The sequence below is a fragment of the Meleagris gallopavo genome, chromosome 10 (genome assembly GCF_905368555.1).
Source record: "Meleagris gallopavo chromosome 10, MGAL_WU_HG_1.1, whole genome shotgun sequence".
Lineage (NCBI taxonomy): Eukaryota > Metazoa > Chordata > Aves > Galliformes > Phasianidae > Meleagris > Meleagris gallopavo.
In genome coordinates, this window is record NC_139413.1 from 12,999,401 (window position 1) to 13,020,480 (window position 21,080).

General features: G+C 38.4%; 1 protein-coding gene across 7 annotated transcripts in view; it reads right to left on the reverse strand.

Moving 5' to 3' along the window:
* SLC44A3 (solute carrier family 44 member 3) overlaps window positions 1-21,080 on the reverse strand; it is a 38,498-nt gene that overhangs the window by 11,037 nt on the left and 6,381 nt on the right. For 6 of the 7 annotated variants that reach the window (XM_085231872.1, XM_085231870.1, XM_085231869.1 and 3 more), the window contains 7 exons: window positions 20,784-20,953; window positions 20,271-20,360; window positions 19,517-19,641; window positions 17,836-18,022; window positions 10,280-10,445; window positions 4,222-4,378; window positions 1,859-1,942 (listed from right to left, as the gene is read on the reverse strand). In XM_085231872.1, coding sequence (XP_085087998.1) covers window positions 1,859-1,942; window positions 4,222-4,378; window positions 10,280-10,445; window positions 17,836-18,022; window positions 19,517-19,641; window positions 20,271-20,360; window positions 20,784-20,953 — 979 coding nt within the window. The remainder of the gene's footprint in view (window positions 1-1,858; window positions 1,943-4,221; window positions 4,379-10,279; window positions 10,446-17,835; window positions 18,023-19,516; window positions 19,642-20,270; window positions 20,361-20,783; window positions 20,954-21,080) is intronic. The other variant, XM_085231867.1, reaches the window with a different exon arrangement.

The window sequence follows — 21,080 nt, forward strand, 5'->3', positions numbered from 1 at the left end:
TTTCTATTATTTCAACTCAAACAAAATCAAAATCCAAACTTAAAAGTATGTTCAAGATGTTAGAAATGTGTACAAGCAATTTTTAAAAGCCCTGCCCTCAAGTCCCCATTCAACAGCTATGTGAAATTTCAAGCTGTCATTGATCTCAGTGAGAGCTCTGAAATTCAGCCCTTCTGTTAATGAAGCCATATGTTAAGCTTCTTAAAGCCACGGTTGTTGGGTTTTTCCCCCTCCGGAAACGAAAACCTTCATTCTTAGTCAATACATATATATATTTAAACAGGCTTGAATAAATTCTTTATAGAAAAAACACCAATTACTCTACGAAACACAATAACTTGAGAATAATATTACCCCTTCGTACTAATATAATTTCTCTTAAAATCTTAAAAAAAAAAAAAAAAAAATGCTCTCACTTTTTTAGTCTCTCAAATTACCCAATTTTCAGCACACAGAAACATGATCATCTTTGCCAAAAAGATGTTGAAACAATTATCTAACAGCAAACACAGTATTATGATTATTACACTAAAAATCATGACCTGCATAAAAACAGAAATTTGCCTACAATAGATTAGGAAACAGGAAATCTTTTAAGGGAACAAGAGCTACAATACAGCTTTCTGAAACAAAAGAAAGTACATTACAGTAATTAATTCTCCTTGTAACAAACACACTGCATACAACAGCTGGAGAAAGTAAATGCTATGATGCTGGCTATCTCTTTGGAAGGCAGGAAGCCAAGGGGAAAGAGTGACTATAAATGGAAAGCCTGGAGTCAAAACGAATTCTGAGATTCCTCACCAACTTGGTGACCGTAAGATCTACCTAAAAAAATGTAAGTCTGGAAAATTCGTCAGCTGGAAGCAGAGATTTTACTGCACAAATACTTACTTAATCTAGGTTGAACTAAGTGAAAAATGTTCTCTTCGTGGTTGTCCAAGAGTAGGCTTTATTTATGCACCTACTTTAGAATGAGAAGTCAGACCCTTTATTGGCATTGTCTTGTTTACTGCACTACTGTTCTCAGCAATGAGAACAAAGAAAGCAGCAGATACGGAGTTACGAATCAGCATGAACATCTGATTCCTTGTTACATTAATAATACCACAGCCACCAGAGATAACAAAAGGTGACTGATAAAAACAGGCTAGTTACATGATGTATATAGAGGTTGGAAAAGTATATATACACTTGCAGAAAAGGATCAGGAAAGAAAGAGTAGGAATCAAGTGTCTGAAAAACTGCTGCACTTCAGAAATCATCTACTTCCAACAAAAACCCTACTGAAACAAAACTGCTAACAAAACAAAGATGTCTTTCAAATACAGAGAATATTATATAATCCGTTCTTTTTTTTCATCTTAGATTGTATTCCCAGGTATATCGATAACAAATCAGCCAAGAGTTCCATTTTTTTCCAATAGGGACTTCCAGGTGAAAAATTCTGTGTCTAGTTTAAGGACACTTAAACTAGATCATCTCTGGGTGGGTTTCTTACTTCATTGCTTCCTTCCACCTGGACATTTCAGTAGTCTCCCTGGCACAATTCAACAAGATGTTAATCTTCTTACCTTCAGAAATAGCAGGTGGCCCTGTGAGGGGTCATCTCAAGCTGTATTAACAAATTTTCTAAATGCCACACTCAACAACCTTGCATGCCACAAAGCATCAAGGAGCTGACAAACAACCTTTACCAACACTTGAGGACTTTGTTGGTTTGTTTAGGTGGGCAGCAGGTAGCTTTGGCTTGCATGCACCACATGTTGCTTTCGTCATGCTGAATGAAGCCAGCACGCACACAGTTCATAGAACAGGTGTGGGGATGGCTGAGTGACAGAGAGATGACAGAGTGTACCTGATTAACGTATCTTAAGCAACTTTCCTGGCACCACAACCAGCAGAAACAGCACTTCAACAGGCACTTCGCACATGTACTTTCCTGCAATAAAATGAAATGTCTGGTTACTGGCCACAGAATTAGACTGAAATAAAACTGCCGTTTCAGAAAGGCGTGCTCTGCAGGTGACTGACTCTTCCAACAGAGATTCACTTACACAGCAGATACTTCCTTTTGGATTACAGGAATTGTTTTTACTTCAGACCCTACGCTATTAATGACTGATGAGCTGAGTCTAGGGTTTTTTTTTGTTTTGTTTTTGTTTTTTTTTTCCTTCCTGTGCATGGAAGATTCCTCTCCAGGAAAGAAAATAAGTGCTGTAAGCAGCTTGGTGAGCTAACAGCTGCACAGAGAAAAAAAACAGGCAGGCAAGTCAGTAACTCTTACAGTACTTGGCAGTGATTTGTGAGACTGTTTGTTTTCCTTTTGTTTGGTTGTTTTAAACTTTTTTTTGCCGATTATCAAAAAAACCTTCACAGTTCTGAAATGACTGGTACGCTAATGGACAAATATAAAAAAAATAGGCAGGGTTGAAGTGTGTGTGTTGAACTCAGCATGCATTATGATTCAGAACAGGAGGAAAAGACTTGCATTTCCTAGAACAGGCCATTGATCTACATTAATATCATGCCAAGAGCAGAGGAGAAAAGCTCAGTCAGAAGTCTGCTCTACCTCCCACATCTCCATCAAGAGCTCAGAACTGAGACAACAGAGACATCTTGGTAGCCCTGGTAGTATTCCAATTTTAGATGGCTGTTTTTCTCACAAAAGAAAATTCAGTTCAGTGATATTTGAGTCTTTTTAACCTTATTTTTTCAGAGACCAGAATGTTCTTCTGTTTTGGAAAGCAGACATCCTTCAGTTACAGTATGAAATCCTCATGTCCCACAGCTGCCATGATAAAACCATAAACCACCCAACCTTTTTCCCCACAGACCTCTTAAAAATATTCATAGGATAATTCCTTTAAACTGCACATACTTTAATCCTGCTATGCTTTGCCGGAGAGATGATTTTACTACAGCTATATTAGTCTTGCTAAATAATGTTTATTAGAAACAGAGCAGAGGACTATTTTGCTATTTGGCTTGAAGACTGCTGTGTAGGAAAAACCAGTAAATTTACCTGCAGACCTTGCAGACCCCTGACTTCTCAGAAAACAGGAGCTTTTTTTGCAAAGGTGACAAAGTCTGGAAGCTCTAGAAGAATGCAGCATCTGTTCTCCACCTTTTAGTACTACTTCTCCTGCCCTCTGCACAGAGAGCTGCTAAGGAAAGTGGCCACAGACTATCCTTCCTGCCATGAGAAGGAGCCATGTTAGTTCGTGGTGGATTCTCCTGTGGAACAGGGACGTGAGCTGGCCTCTTCTGGAACAGTTATCGGTCACGTCATACCCTAGCTGGATTCACAGCAGTTGGTCCAAAAGGAGCATAGAGCATACAGCTACTGATAAAAATAATCTTACTTTGCAAAGTATTTCTTCGACACACATTCAGATTATAAAATAAGCCCACTTCTTCTGCCTCCTCTAGATGTAAACAATTCTGTTTTCTTTCTAGCACAACTCAACCCACCTACCATCTATACCCAAGATTCAATGTAAATATCCTGTCGAAGCTATACATAATATACTTCAGGGCCAAGATACGTATTCTAGAGGAAAAACAATGAATCCTAGCGCCTGCATTTAAAATCTTTGCCTAAATCTTCCTCTGATGTCAGAGCTGTGCAGTTCTAAGAGCCCATTCTATTTGCCAGAGTGCCAGAACTAACTGCGCTGGTGTGTTTTCAGCAGAAGGTAAGAGATGCAGAGATGGATAAGAGACAGGAATTCAAGCAACAATCACAACAACCAAGATATATTTTTATATGCTGTAAAAGATGCAATTTGGAACCTATATAAATCCTCAGAATTGTTCTTGCTTCACATATTTTCTTCTACAAACATGTCACAAGGCAGATGAAATCTTTTCTATAGAAAGTATTTTATACTAAACAGTGCAATTCTTACTTACCTTTACTTTTTTAAAAAATTATGATGCAAAAATTTTAAATATTCTATCAAATCTGGATTTTTCATTTATCTGTGATAAAAACATCTACATATAAAAACTAAACACTTCCTTTTTTTTTTTTTTAAATGGAGGTATTTTCTCCTCTTAAAAGTATCTGAGATGAGAGAAAAAAAAGGGAAGCATTTAAAAACACTCTCTTCATGAAGAAAATGGGTAAAATATAAAGTTTAAGTATACTCTTCACATTTCTTTTCCTGCACGTCACCTTTTAACTACTATTTCTATGTGTTACAGAAATATACTTACCTTTTGCTTTAGGATATTATAAAGGTACAAGAGAACAATCCTTGGTATTCTCAGTATGGTGATTAAAAATGAGCCTTTTACAACAGTTCCTAGATGATAGCAAATAAGAACTGAAATGGAGGAGAGGACTGGATGACGTGGTGGGCTATTTTTGTTTCTGGAAAGAAAAATAAACAATTCAAAATTGTTTTGGAAACCGTTATTTAAGAAGATAGGCATGATATCATTTCAGTATTTGGAGAAGTCAAGACCTAAGCTGGTACACCCTTTCACGCTTAAAACAACTCCAGTTTTCCTTCTGACTTCATGTGAACTTTAACCCTAGTCCAAAGGAAAGCAGCCAAGTTTAAAACTTTTATTGGATTGCTTTAACTCTTCAGCAATTAATATCTTGACATACTCAGTAATGGAAAAATATCTAGAAAATCCTACTATGGAAAATATCAGAAGAGAATATCTGAGAACGTGTCCTCCAACACCTCTCTCCAGTTTCTGTTACTTCTGTTATCCTCCAAAGTCTTCTGTCGGACTTTTGTTTCTGCAAGATTTTCTGAAGGAATGAACCTGCTATTTCTGCTTTAGTGGAAAAATTAAAAGCAGAAAAATAAATATGACACAGTCTCTCGTGCAAAACTGAGATCTGCTGTTTACTTCCACTGCTGCAATTTGACTAAATACAGTTTTAAACTTTGTTCAGATAACTAATGCTTCCCCCCCCCGAACAGGTTTTGTTTTAAACTGGAACACGCAAAAAAGAAATTTCACGTTGTATGTTTAAAATTATGATTTGGCAGAAAAACCTTGTAATTCCACTGCAATCTAATCTCTATCATTTTTGGGAAATGATGTGTCTCTCATATTTGAAATGGAAAGACAAAATAATAACCTCATACAATTAGCTTACGAATCCCAAATACAAGCATGATTTTCCTGCTTCCTTTATAAGGTTCAGCTTTACGTCAATCAGCTGCAGAGAACAGTGTGGCACAGCTCTCAAGAATTTAAAGGAAGAACAGGAAATGAAGTTAAAACCATTCTCTCACTCCTCTTCAAATGCTGTAAGAAAAAAGAAAACTCACAGTCCAATTAACACTGGCTAAATAGCTAAAAATATATGTCAGAAGGTTCAAGAAAAGCACTGATTATAATAGTCACAAACTACCTTACTGAAAGGCAAATGTATGCAGCAAGCCCAACCCTGAAACATTTCCTCAGGCAGCAGAATCACAGTTACAATCAGACAGCACAAATCCTGTGTTCACAAGCAACTCCTTCAAAGCTTATTACCTTGAAAAATTAAGTTTGCAGGAGAAACTAATGATAAGAGATGGTGACTGGCTGAAGCTAAAATCTACAAACACATCTTTATTAAATCTTCACATACACCCCTTGAAGACAGGTATCACAGTTCTGCAAGAACCCTGAAGGTATCACTGCAGCTCATTCAGAACACTGACAACTTCACAGCTGAAAAGTTCTATTTGAATATGTGAATGTACCACACTATTTTAAATAGGAAATTCCAGCAAAGCAGTTGCTGCTTTTTTTTTTTTTTTTTTTTTTTTTTTTTGTCTCACCACTAGGGGAACTGCTTGAGGGATACTGGAATTCTCTACTTCATATTTATACATGTATATATATTTCTTCATTAAAAAAAGTGATGAGGTTTCCATGTTGGAGTTACACACATACCAAAACACAGGCCTTATTCTATCCATATAGTAACAGTGTTTCCTTTTCCCTTTTACACTGCCTTACCCATCACAGCCTCAGTCAGATCTCAAAATATTAAAGATTAAATTTCTGCAAGTTAAAAACTAACCATGGTTGAGAAATACAAAAAGGACAAAGTTTACTCACATGTTAATAATTTACTTGCTACTAAGAAGAATGAGAAAAAAGGCTTTGGTATTTTAGCAGGTCTGATTAATGAGCAGAATCTCAGAATTTGAAGTTTAGTTTAGATAAATTTCTACACACTTGGAAACTCTTCCACACCTTCTTTTCCTAGCAAAAGAATTCTCACAAGAACAGCACCTGACAAAGCTTCTTGCTTTGCTTCCAAACAGAATAGAATAGAGAAAGAATATTTTCTATGCTCAGGGAAGGAAGCATAGGAAGTGGTAACTAAATGCAGCAACAGGTTATGTCTGTGACTCTAATCAAGCTCAAGTCTGGCTCAGTCTTCCACCTACACCAAGAACCCCAACGGATGAAGTTTCATCCAGCTTTTTACATTATATGGCTGCAATCTGAAATGACTTTAGCACAAACATGCAATCTGACATATATTAGTTTTTGTGCACAGTTTATACTGTTCAGTGAATCCTCCACACGTAGACTTCATAGTGCAGACATGGTGCCTTCAAATGCATGCAAAGTATTGGAAGAAAACAGGAATCTGCCTGATAGAACTGGTTACAAGACTGATTACCTTGATTTTCCTCTTTGGTATTCCTATTTTATGTAAATCCCAAGGGATTTACACAGAACACTACTGTTCCAAAATCCTGTGAATCTGTACTCAATACTACACCATCTTTTAATTATTTTATTTCCTAATTGCTGCCAATTGTCTTTGTTTTCTTATGAGCTCTGTGATATTTGGTATCTTTTAACACTAACTTCCTTCGATCCTTGGTTCACACATACATCTCAGCTTTCATTTTAAATCCACTGTTTGTGTGTGTGAAGAAAAAAGGCAATCTAGATACACTCAGAATATTTGAAAGAACCATGACTTTTTTTTTTAAAGCCCATCCTTTTCAAAACTATGCTTATGGTTTTCTTCAATCCTGTCTCATCTTTTTCCAAAGGCTGCTTAAAAAGAGATTTAGTGTAAAATACTTCAAAAGCTTTAAGGAATGACTCACATGTTCTTCAAGTAAACATGAATTTCAGCTTTAAACAAATACAATAATTTACAAGATCTGTAATAGAAGAGACACCATTAAGCTAACACTGAACTCACAGTCTGTACCTGCAATTGCCCTTTTACCTGTACTGAAAACCAGGAATAGTTCCAACCACACGCATGCCAAGAGCCCTTTCACATGAGTTGGGTCAAGTGTGTCAGCAGGGCAAAGGATACTCATAAACACTACAGATATATTTGAAAAGGAGAGAGGAATCTTCTAAAAATTCAATCCTAGTTCTCAATATCTCAGTGACTTTGGTGCAACTCCATAAAGCTGGATTGCTGACTTACCGGGAGATGTATTTCACCTCTTTACTGAATCTACTGGAAGTCTGTAGTACTGACTATCTAAGAGTCAGTTTTAAAACCCCAGTCCCACAAAGGCTTACTCACTCTCTTAGTGTCAACGCTGTGCAGTGACATCCATGCATTAGTTATCAAATAAGTTCAAACATGGACAGGACAATAATCACTGTGACATGAGTCAAGTTACCATATCACCTTTTTAATCCTGAGTTTAATCCTGAGGAAAAACCTCATCAAAAAGGCAAACATATGCATAACCTCTAAGCACACCAAGGTGAAAATAAACCCTCATATAAGACAGCAATACTAACAGAATTTTTTTTTAGATTGAGCCATTTTCACAAGTCTTAAAAAATAACCATTAATAAAATAAATCTTCTTTATTTTATCAAATTAATAAATTCTTTCACAAATTCATGCTTCAACTAAAACAAAAGAAGGCAAAATCCATTTTTGGCAGTGGTACTGCAGATCAAACATACATTACTTGTAAAACTACAGCAACAACCCTGCCCTCCCTGCTTGCAGCTCTGCTGCAACTGCGGGCTGCACAGCACATTGCTGCGTGTGCTGTAGGAGATTTCCGCAGGGAAAGGCGCATGCCATTTCCTTACAACCCAAGAAGAAAGCCTCACTGTGAGGTATCATCAACAAACTCTTGTGACATGTCTTTATGATACTGCCCCAGGGAATATATTAAAAACACATAGCGGACAAGCTCAGAATTGCTGGAACAGATTGAGATAACCCCTGCCCTCGATGCTGTGATCGCTCTCGTTGCTCACCATCCTCTCACCATTCTCCCCCTGCTCTGTGTCTCTGCAGATCTGTGCTGACAGAGCCTACAGACCAGAAAGAGGGATCAGCACCACAGAAAAGCTGCATTTCCTTTTCCAAGCACAAGTCTCTCAACTCAGTACGTTACCTGGCAAACAAGAGGAGGGCTCCAAAGTGGTTGTACTAAAATGTTTTCAGTACTATTGGGTGTACTCCACAGCCAGTTCCTGCAACAGTAGGAAACAGCTGGAAAGCAGAAGACCCTGGCAGAGCAGCAGAAGTCATCACAACAACTCCTACAGCTGTTTCCCTGCTCTGCATGAAGAAGATACGGACAGTGCCTTTACCCTGGGGATTTAGACAGTGTATCGTACAAACGTGCACTGGCAGCACACAATCCAGTAAGAGGCAATACTTTTCTCCCCTGCTTTCTCAAGCAATTTAAATGAACACTTACTGCCTCAGCATTCAACTGCCTGAGAAACATAAATTTGCTTAGAAGAAAAGAGCAGCCAGCTATGCACAGAACCACAGATATGCTGGTTACTGGTGTTCAGAGCTTCAACAGGAAAAAGGAGATGATAATGAAATGCGAGTTCCTCCTTTTCTGGTCCCTTCATAGCATGTAAAATAATAGGGTCACTCAGCAGACCCCAGCCTTTTGAAAAGAGCATTTTAGATATGGTCTGCACTCTTACTAGCCCCAGTTCAGTGGTCTGGCTGTTGGCTGTGCTGAGAATCCTTGCACAGAAGCACTCCTGATCCACGTATTAAACACTGCTTTCCCTTGTATCACTGAATGGGATGACAAAATATCACTTAAAACAGGGCCACTGTCTGTAACCACATCTTCCAGCTTGGCTAGTGTGGCTGGGGCACTCCTGCAAGCAAGAACCTGCACTGCTGTCTGCTGGGCGGAGGAGAAGAAATCACAGGAGGTTTTTCTCAGAAACTGAAATGACCAGGAATACATTCTAAAGAGCACCAACAGAAACATGTCACCTGGGTTCTGGAAGAGCCAATAGCTTCCTTCCCAGCCTCCCTGCCAGCCAGGTGGCAGCAGCTGGAGCTCCAGGCTCCCTAGGTTCTCTTCCTCCACCCTCAGGTTGCCTTCCTTGAGGCAGTTTTACAACAAACCGAGATTATCACCATTTTCCTCTAACACAAAACAAAGAAACCCCTTGTAATGCCTGAGCTTTTCACAGATCAGAAAATCTCATTGCTGGGAGTAGAGGAACAGAGCAATGAGGATAAGAAAGCTCATAAATTAATTACAAAGAAAAGCGTTTTCTGGATATGACTCTATTGTGAAAAAGGCCCAGCAGAGTATTGTGAGATTTAAGACTCTCCCCAGAATGGCAAGGTAGCACTGGGTAGCACTGTGCCAGTGCATGAAACTGTGCTAATTTCATTTTAGAATATCGTATGTGTACAAACAGGTATAAATCCCAGGAAGTGGGGATTTCTCCTTATTACCACTACCTTTATCTTCCAGGGCAGTATAAAATTTAAGGAAGTTTGTTTACACATCTCTAAGTTCCTAACTGTGCTGTAAAAGCATTTACAGTTATCTGGAAATATCTGCACTGAATAAAAAAAAGCATAACAGACCAGGCATTTATGCAGTAAGAACAAATGAAAACCCAGAACAGGGACAAACTCTAAGGAAGACTTCATACAGTCTAAGAACACATTAGATGGCTGCAGAGCTATATTCTGCTTCTCCATTTGCAGATGATGCAGTCTCCTAGGAAGATGTCAAATTCAGCCTCGTGCCCTAGGAATGGCAGTTTCCTCAGACAGCAGTTTTCTCATGGCTTGTATCAAGGCTCAGTTTGGCCCAATAACTTCAGAGGTAGAGGTGAGTCATATTAATAGCATACATACTATAAAATCGTACTTAAAATCTTGCAACAATCAATACTATTTTATATTACACTATTTATACCCAAGATACTGGTATAAATTGCAACCTAGTTGAGACTACCTTGCCTGGAAAGAGGCTGAAAGCAAATCCTGGTAAATTCCCAAAACTCCAAGGGGCAATGCAGTACTTACCTGTTGAAGTAACAAGTAACCACTGCTCCAGCAATTGTCATTTGCTGACAGGCAAGAATGAATTCACTAGTCCAAATAAGGCCAACGAAATGATACCATGCCATGTAGCAAATTCCAGAAAAAGCTCTGTATTCCACTTGTCCTTCTGAAGTAGTCTGTGCAGTACCTGGGATTGAGATTATGCCATCATATTAATATAAATCACCAGATACAAACAAAAAATGAACTTCACCCTTTTTCTTAAGTTTTCTTCAATGAAATTATAAGTGCTTCTTATTTCCATTCTCTCTGACAAAACCAGAGAGCCTAAATTTTAATTGAAATAGAATTTTGAAAAACAAAATTTTAGAAAAAGCTTGGATTAAAATTAGGTTCAAAGCAGCGCAGCCAATAGAGTTGAGAGGACAGCTACAAATCAGTAAAGATTTCCGAGAAAACACTGCTCAAGATTTGAGCAGATTTACTTCTGATACAAATTAAATCTTAATTTTCTTCATTCAAATTTAAAATAAACTCATAGTCAGTTATGAAATACTTCAAATTTCCTCTGTGAGAAGCAAGAGTGCATAAAAATATTGAGTGCATAACATATTTAAAAAAAAAATCACAATTTTAACTACTATTGCAAATTACTATGACTAATTAGAACTAGGTCAACTCCTAGTCATCAGACTTTTAGTCTTTATGCAAAATACAGGCAGATAAAGAAAGCGTCTGTATGGTAGTAAGTAGTCCAGTGTGGACTACTGTTCCTATACTGAGGAACATTGACAAATGCATTTATTCAAGCTAAATAAAATTGTTTCTACCCCTATTAATAACACAGAATTCATTCCACACTGAAAAGATGGCTTTTCACAAAAGGTAGGCGTAGCTCAGACAACTGAGTGATCAGACCTTTCCCCATGCAATCCAATTTATGCCACTCCACTTTGAAGTCCTGTCAGGGGATAATGGCAGTGGAATATTCATTCCTAGTGAAAGGTCAATAGGCCCACCATCCCATTTTTGGGTTTGTTTGTTTGTTTTTAAGTTTACCAGGCCTTTAATTCATTACCCTTCAAGATCACAGAATAAAACGAGTTCTGGAGGTGAACAGTTTCCTATTCTAACTGTACAAAATAAAGAAAGGGAGACAGAATTGTCTTTTACTGCTGGAACAGCATTCTAACACCAGTATTGAAGTGCACCATCTTCAAGTTCAAGAATATCACAGGCATCAAACTATCTACAAAATGGGTACTCTTAATTTCAACTTTGTATTTTTGTACAATAAAATAGTGCGTTCTCAATAATATCTAGAAGTAGAAACAATAAGGGTTTGGTTTTCACCATCAGGTTTAGACAAGCTTTACAAGCCTTCAAAATCTAAGACCATGTGCCTGTGAATTACAAAAATATGAATCCACCCCATAATTGCTTTGCAAAATTATCTTCAAATGCTTCAAACGGATCAAAAAATGCCACCTGGCTATATAATTGTTATTATATGGTCAGCTTAAAAAAAAACTTGAGTTATTTAGCTTCTACAACACTAGCAAAATAAACCCATCTATCCTAGATTCTCTGAGAAGAAATATTTGCTATTGAAGGATTAAAAAAAAAAAAAAAAAAGAATAAATCTATGAATGGATTTATAGCCTAGAAACTAAGCATTCTTCCCAGAGCTAAGCCACTCTTATTCTCAGCACTCTGGAAATCAAGACTTGCATCCATCAACATGCTAAAGTGGCCCTCCAGGAGGAGCTTGTAGGAACTGAACCAGACTTGGTCATCAAAGCAACCTTTGCTGAAATGCAAACAGACATTTTTTATTTTCTGAAAAGTTATCAGTTTTAACTTGCTTAGTAAACCCTTCACAGTGATGTAAAGTTGGTCATTCACAGAAATAGCACTGCTTCTATATTCAAACGTATTTTAAGACTCTGAAATGCAAGATACTTGCAGCGAAGAAGCTAATTCTGTTAAGATCTCCTATCACACACTTCCAGACATTCCTCCCCATCCCTTGCCATCTCATTTTTAAGTTTGGATCCAAAAGTTGTTTTTCCTTTTTAGACGAATTTTTGAGGATAGATTCATCTACTTCAGTACATTAAAATAGGCTGTGTGTTTTATCATTTCTTGTTCTGAATTCAAGGGGGCTTTCATCTTCATTTCTTCCTCCAGGGATTCTAGACTGCTGTTTTCCTGCAGCACACACAGCCAGAGCCTGCCCTCAACAATGCTCATTAATCACAGCCTATAGTCCTTCCTTAGGAACGTGGGCAAATGCTAGGTCAGCACTGCACAAGAAGGTCTCCCACCCTTCCATTTCTGTGCAGAAACACTATGCCATTTGGTAACAGAATTAACCATGTTTTCCACCATGCAATCCACCTGAGTATTTCTTTCACCAAGGAGGCACAATTTCAGGTTTTGCATCTCTAGCTTTGTCATGAGGATTGACAATAATCTGTACTGTAAACTACTTCCTTTTGTTTTTTAACAGCTTTCTGAAATAAGCGACTGCAGTACGAGTAGCAATGGTTTTGCCCTTTCTGACCAGCCTGACATGAGAGCAGGTACAGCACTGTGCTGCACTGCACAGAAATCAGGCACATCCACCTGTGAATTCAACATTATCACTGCCGTTTAGCTAAGGTGAACCAGTTTTGTAACTTCACAAAATTTATCAGTGTAAACATCTGTCTGACTGATATCCCTTCAGATGTGGCTCAGTATGTAACAGTGCTGGCAACAGAATTACAATGCTATTGTAACATATTGTAAAATACAATGTTATTTGTCATACCTCACTCCTAGTAGCATGGAAAAGCTTCAAAAGATAACATAGATACCCTGTTGACAAAAGCATCTTTTTCATCACTTCACTGTAATCTGTTTGTTAGCTAAACTTTCCCAAAGCCATGAAAGACAGTTTTCATTTGTCAACAGAATATTTTTCCTCCAATAAGAGGAAAATAATCCTCCAATAAGAGGAAAATAATCATAGCAAAGTGTGCCAAAAAACAATCTTTCTGGTGTACTATGCACTCTTAGTGGTGATGCTAAATCAGTAAAGAACGTAAAGGACTGAGGACCCTCCAGATGAATCACCAAATCTGAAACCTCTGATCAGTACAAGTGCTGATCTGCTGCAAATACTTCAAAGCAGTGCTGTTAACAATGCAAACAGCTGTAAGTGTTTGCAGCAGCATTCAGAACAGTTTCTCCCCCTGACTCAGCAGCCCAGTGCTGTGCCACTATGTCAGTCAGTGCATGCACAGCACCACCAGCTGCACTCTGGTCCTTTAAGACTTACATTAGATGCTCTTATTTGGCAACAGCCGCTGCAAGTTTTTGCTGATGCTTGGAGCAGCAGGCTGCTTCCAGGGATGAAAATTCCCGGGAAGTCCAGTTTAGCAGTTTCCTTATCAGAAATAAAGAACCACTGCCCAGAAAATACTGAGAGCTTGTTTATCAGTTCCTGTTAACATGAAAATACAATATGAACTTCCCACTGCTAAGCGAGGAAAGATTCTGGCAGCATACACCACATCTTCATATGTCCTCCAACAGAGTTTTTACTGTGTTATTCTATTTAGTCTTTTCCCATGTAGTGTTATTTATAGCTAAGCTAGTCAACTGTAATTGGAAAGGCAAGGATCCTGCAGGAAATAAGTCCTCATTGTTGGTTTAGCTACTGAAAAACTTGATACAACAGTTCTATTGCTCTATTGCCTATAACATGCTCCTTCTCAACAGGAAAACCTTATGCTGCCTTCTCATCCTACATTATGCACACAGTACTTATGCTTTGTGGGCTCCGCAGCTCCTGCACACCAGGAAGCTGAAAGACATGTATTGCTGCGCCAGTCAGATCTGCAGTGAAATACACCACAAACTCACAAACAATAAGACTTAATAACCCTAAGATCTATCAGCTTTTCTAAAGCACAGATGAATTCCATTCCTACCCTGCTAATGGTTCTAACTGGTGCCACTGTTTGTACTGTTTCCAGTCTCACAGAGTCTGGCATTTCTCCTAGATTTTCAGGTCTGGAATTCACTTGCTCTCAGCTGCTCGCTCTTACAGATTCTGAATTACTGAGGTACTTAAGCAGGTGCCTACCTTAAAATGCATAAGTAGTCCCACTGATTTTAATAGGCTTATCCATGTGTTTCAAGTTAGTCATATGCATAAGTACCTTTCTAAGAAATGTCTATTATAGTTCCCAAGAAGGCTGTCTCTGCACTCAGTTACACTAACTGTTGGAGAAGATGTAAATAAGGGCCTGTGTGGTGGCATAAAGATCAGGTGCATCACAGCTGAAGCAAAGATCAGGTGCTCCAGAGCTGTAAGATGCAGAGATGCTTTAAATAATACATAACTAGCAAAGATTCAAGGAAAAATGTTAAGAACAGGTGCAGCACAGTAGCAAGCCAAATTCATCTCCCATCTGTTTGTATTAGACTAAAGACTATTAGACTAAATGTCTTCGTAAACATTTCAGTTTCTCAGCTTTCTTATATATCTGCATTTCAAACATAGCCTCGAAAAATACATTAATGAGAAGTCAGTGTCAGAAACAAGACAAAAACAGCTATATTTTACAAAGTGAATGCTTGCTAAGCAGCTACCTGTCAACAGAAAACAATTGTTCCAAGAGAGCAGATCTTGGGAGAACTTCAGAGAAGTACTCTCAGCTGATGTAAAAAGCTCATAAAACTCAAAAACAAACAAACAAACTAAAAAAAACCCACCCAAACAATAAAGGAAATGTCTTCCATCTCCAGGGTGATTAGAGAAAATCAGTATAAAATACAAAGCTGCTCAGCCATCACCATGTTATTAATCAAACAACACTATATATGTTCGCTTATCCTCATCTTGATCTACAAACAAAATCTAAGCTGTGGTTTATTGGATAGAGTGTGGGACAGAACAACTGTCGTATTTCTGTCACCTACCTTCTTCAAAACCCCTCAATCTGTGGGACAGATAAAACAATCTTTCATCATCCCCCCAGATCATTAAAAGGCTAAAATTGCCTTTGTTGTCTTCAAGCTCCCTTCAAGAGTTGCTCTGTAACCAGAGCTCCTGTAAACAACCGAAGAGATTGAGAACAAACCTTTCCCACACGACTTTATCGGCACCTAGCGGGCACCAGGGCTGCTGCAGGGCACTTACATGCCATTTATACAGAGATCTCAGCACTCTGACTTTGCCAAGAACTCAGTTTACACCTGTTCGGTAACAACAGCCACCATTTCACACAGAATGCAAAATAAAAAGCTCAATTACAAACAGAAATGATAAAACGAATGGCATCAAGTTTTAATCAGAAATATCAGTTGAACATGTGAAGTTGCATTTTTCTACCCACATTCATGCTTAGGCTGTAACTTTGAACTAGTATGGGTTATTTATCAAATGCACATTTATATTTCTAAATATTAACACCCTATTTGTTAACAGAAAACTTAAAGAATCGACATCTCCATTAAGAACTTCCTGGGGGAAGGTCTCAGTCAAAACATATGTTTTACAAGACTCCCCATGTGAGAAATATACTGATAATTAAGTGCCTGGAAACAACCTTCTCTTTTATGCTGAAACTGCAAGAAATCGATTCCCTGAAAACTCAGAGCATGCTAGAAATTTCACCACCACTCTACAGTGCAGCAACATTATGATGCTGCCTTCTGTACCACCTTATGGGTATCACTCTCTGGAAACATCAGCATCCCTGCTGTGATTGAGAAAGAAGAAAAAGTAAAATGCCTCTGAGCCAGGAGAGCTCCGTTGCACTCTGCATGTTACAGCCAGTCCCAAACCTTGAATCCTACTCCCCGAGCCAGCAGAAAAAAAAGAGTTGAGTGGAATAGTCTAGCACAAAGTATACAATCAATAAGGGAAAATAGCGCAACATGGAAAAAAATCATAAAAAAGTCTCCAAAAGGTAATTTTCACGGGATTTATTTATGGAATCTGCAACTCACTGCTTTCCTGCAAATCTGTAAAAACATCTAAGGAAGTATCTGACTCGTTCCCCATTCAGCACTTATCACCACGAGCTAAAACATTTCTTTTCATAATTGCCACATTTCAGTATGACAGATTCAGTTGGTATAGTCTAAATTTATGTTCGACAAAGGCAAGCTTCACATCCTTATATGTGCTTATTTAGAATAAACCAGTGAATATTCTTACAGGAAAGATGTCAGCTCAGCTTAAAGTCTAGCATATAGTATTTTCTCTAATAGTATCTGTTAATTATATATTTAGCAAATCCACTTGTTAGAATTCATTTTGTTTTACCTGCATAGCTCACCAGTGAAAATTGGAGGAAAATGAATTCTGCTCTAGCCTAAGCAGCAGGTGACTGATGCACAGTGCAGAGAGATGATGTCTCTGGCTGCAAGTGAAGTGGGTGTGAGGGAAGGTGCCATGGGACAGGAGTGAGGTCTCTGCCCCACAGTGACAGGAATACTGCCAGTTTTGCAGAAGGGCTTCAACTACAGAAAAGTTGGAGGCTTTTCTGGCCAGGACCACAGGCTCAAGCAGTGGCAGAATCACAAGACAAAATAATCAGACTTAAGCATCAGAATAGTTTGGCTGCATTTGCTTCTCCATGCACGAAGTGCCACAAAGATTCAGAAGAAAACAAACTCATGAATAAGTAAAGCTTCTATGACAAACAGCTGTCTCTACCTGCTCCAGTTCTGCACAAATTCTAATCCAGAGGACAACTGACTCTTAGCAGAAGCTACAGAAATTCAAAATGAAAACATAACAAAACAAAACAAAACTAACACCTAAATCACAATGCTTCCTATGGACAAAAGCAGACATCTGCATGAAGAATTATCTCCAGAGTTACACACAACCAGCCTAGCTGTCTTCCTTCAGATGACATTCACAAGGACAACCTCCCCTTCCCTCACAGTGATGCTTGGCCAAGGGACAGCAACCAAGTTACCCACTGTCCAATCAGTGGCAGATCTGATAGCAGTTTGTCTGTTATACTATGCTCATAATCTGGTCTTCTTACAGATCCTTCATAAAGAATTGACTTTCTCTATAGAGCACCTCCTCTACAATCTCAAGAGTGTCTAGATCGATCCAGATACTATTGTACCAGTCTAAATAATTATAGCAATTGTCAATAAAGTACTGCTCACAGACCACTGCCTCCATGACAACTGAACATTGTTTATAGTCAGAGGAGATGAACAGGAGGGAGGACACAACATTCAGTGCAGTTACAAAATGAGAATGTGGCTTTCTTCATTTAAATACATCAAACATATACACATATCCATCATGATTTGATCATAAGCTAAATAACTGAGAAAGAAAACAAGTAAAGCCCACACCTAGGAACAAAAATTCTCTCTTCTGTAGTGCTGTGATTCACAGAACTTTAGCAATGACTTCAGCAAGAGAAAGAGGGAAGGGAAGGGTAACAGCTGTATAACAAGGCTAGCCCACATAAGACCAGAGGGTCCCATACTTAAGAACTGAACTTAGGAAACAGCATTCATAAGAAAGAAGCAAAGCATACACTTACCTGCAGTTCCTAAGCTAAGCAGCACAGCAACCCAAAATACCCAGAAGACAATCAGAATCAGAAAGGTCCAAAGTGGTTGGAACAGAAGGAAAGGGATTCTGCCGATTATTTTACCAACAATCTGAAAGAGCTGTACAGTGGACTGAAGCCTTTTTCTTAGCACAAGTATAAGGGAAAGCAGAACAACCTGTTAGAGAAAAGAAATAATTATTATTAGTTTTGTTTTTTTTTCCTCAAAAGAAGTATGTAAAGTTGTCAAGTGTGTCCAGGGGATATAGCTTTCACAAAGACATGACATTTTTCACAAACACTGTGTGCTGGAAATGCTTCCTAAGATACTGCCTATATTCTCAAGGAGCCTGTGAATTAAAATCTTTGATTTCACAAAATTAATTCTATAAAAGCGTTACTACTGTTTCCTTAAAATAAAATGGAACACAAGTCTGTAACTCATGCAATGGAAACAATTTATTTTTCTTTACAGCAATGAACACAGAGGTATGTTAGGCACAGCATACTGCTTTCATATATCCTGTATGTTATGAACATGTAAACTTCCTTCTACTCCAGTCAGCTTACTGCTGTTCACAGTGGTAGGAGTAGCCAAACCAAACTGGCTGGGTATACATGGATGCAAAGCAGATGTAAAATGAAACCTTATTTAAATAATCTTTCTTCCCAAAGCAAAAACCAACCAACCACCACCACCAAGATGCAAAAAACTCACAACCTCACAATTTTTTTTGTATTTGACAGCTATGAACAGCATTTAAAAAAAAAAAAAAGGCTGGAATTTATAAAATAACAAACGCAACCAGTGGCAGCTGGTTGGTTTACCACCAGTTTTCTTGCCTGCTCTGCAAAGAGCAGCCTGCAGCAGCAGATGTTCCTCAAGTCCTACAACCAAAATGAAACCCTTCCTACTCTTTTATTAAGAACAGCTAAAAGCTCATTGTTGATAACTCACAGAGAATATGAAAATATCTGATCTATAACATTTTTATTTTCACCCATAAAGCATCAGACTGTTCACATCCAGTGAATCCCAGCCTGTGGATCCTATTCTGCTTTAAGAAAACAGAGATGCCATCTTTTTGACAAATGTTTCACAAACTACAGACTGTACACTCAGACTGAGCAATGACTCCTTTTACACTGCATCACAATGAGAAACTCTTCAAAAGTTGCAAGACAGAGTCAGGTTTTCTGTTAGAAAACAAGGGTAATAAGAGAAAAGCAGAATTTCACCCTGTAGCATGAGGCAGAGACACTGCTGCCTGTGCTCTGCCTGCCCCTTCCATGGTGTAACAAAACCACTCCTCTCTTGAACTGTCAGGGTGGGCTGAATGTACAGGTTGTGCTCACTAGGAGCCAGTGCCTCTCTGCTCACTCACAATTCTCCAGCTAGCTGATACACAGGGCAACAGGTATGGAACAGAACTGCATTTCTACAAAACTGATGATAGTACTGTTTATATAGAGCTGAAATGTGGCAGAGCCTGGAGCTGACCAATGAGCTTCATAATGAAGATACAAAACTATATAAAAGACTATAAGCAGTCATTGATTCTGTTTTTCAAATCTGAAAGAAATAAGGGATTATTCTTATTGTCGCAAAACCATCGCAGTTCAAGTTTTCAAGCCACAGCCCAATTACTGCTTGCTGTAAAATACTACTTACTGTAACTGTTGTAGAGAAGATGGCATACCCAAATAGAAATTTTACATTCTCCTTTTCTGTTTCCAGTTCAGTGCTAGGATCATTCCTGTAGTCATAGTAGAGCCACCAGAGGACACCCGAGACAACTGCAGCAAACAAGCAGCATGAAAGCAGGCAGTGCCTCCCCAGGCTGCCTCCCCACAACCTCTCTGCCCACCCCCAGCTCTGCTCAGGAGCTATCATGTAGGAAAGGTACAATGTCAGTGATCACAGAGAAAATTCACATCATAGGCTGTTAGGCTGAAGTACAAGCCCAGCAGATGATTTGGTTTACTTGCAGCTATTCTAAAACTCAGCCATATAATTTTGTTGAGGAAATAAGAAGCTGTTACAGAATGGCAAGCTTTAACTGGACACACTCCCACAGTTCTCCCTTTCCGAAGCAGGCAATGTAAAACTTCACTACACTTTCTTGTGAAACAGCAGTATTTCCATAGCTGCATTCATCAGCCAAAAGAAATGTCATTTCCAGACATCTATAAAGAATTAAAACTGATAATCATCCCAACACTCAGCAGCTAGGACGGCAGAGCCAGATGCTGGCACCCCAAGGCAGGCAGGACTCTGCTTAGAAATGGTTATGAAAGACGGCCTCCAAGAAAGGGACAGCTGTTTGTTCAGCTGCCTCTCCATCACGTCAGTGAGATGGCCCCATTTAGTGAATGCTAAAAGGTAAACTTACATAAGGTATTCCTTACATAAAAGGTATACTTACATAACAACCCAAACACAACCAGTGCAATCAAAGTATGGACCAGAAGCATCCGAATGAATCTGAAGGTCAAAACCACTATAAAAGAGAAAGCTGAAAAATACACAAAGTTTATTATGAGTGTTACCACCCATTTAACTTAACTCTTACTTACTTTACAGGTAAGCTTAACATTCTATTAGAATTTCAGGCTTTTACTTCTAAAGAGGGATATGAAAGTTAAAAATCAAAACATTAATGTTAATGGCATTATTCTTTTTATCAACAGCTTCTCAGTCCCCTGAAAAGACATATCACCCTCAGATATTTCCTAGCGCTGTATTTTAGTCTATTACATTAATCATAACAAAAAACCCAATTCTTTCTTGAGAATAAATCTGTCCAGAAAAATCTGAAGATCAATATTATTAAATTAAAAAATATGAAACTAACAAAAGCATTTTGAACTTCACATTTTAATTGAATACTACTATTCACTTTCTGTTTACAACCTCATTTTTCTATTTGCAATCTTACCTAGTGCAAGAACACTCAGTCCTATCACAGTATCTCTTCCTGCCAATATTCCACTCAGAATTCGGTGAAAAACATCCATTTCGTTAACCACACTTATCAAGACAGATGCATAATTGGAATAGCATTCAGCATGTTGTGGAACACACCGATTAAATAATGGAAAAGATTTACTGGAAGGTTAAAAACAAAGATAGAGAAAAATGATTTAATTACTGGACAGTTTGAAACCCACGGAGATTTATTGCTCTGTTCCTTTTGAGCCCTCTGCAGCACCACACCAGCACCCCCAGCACAGTG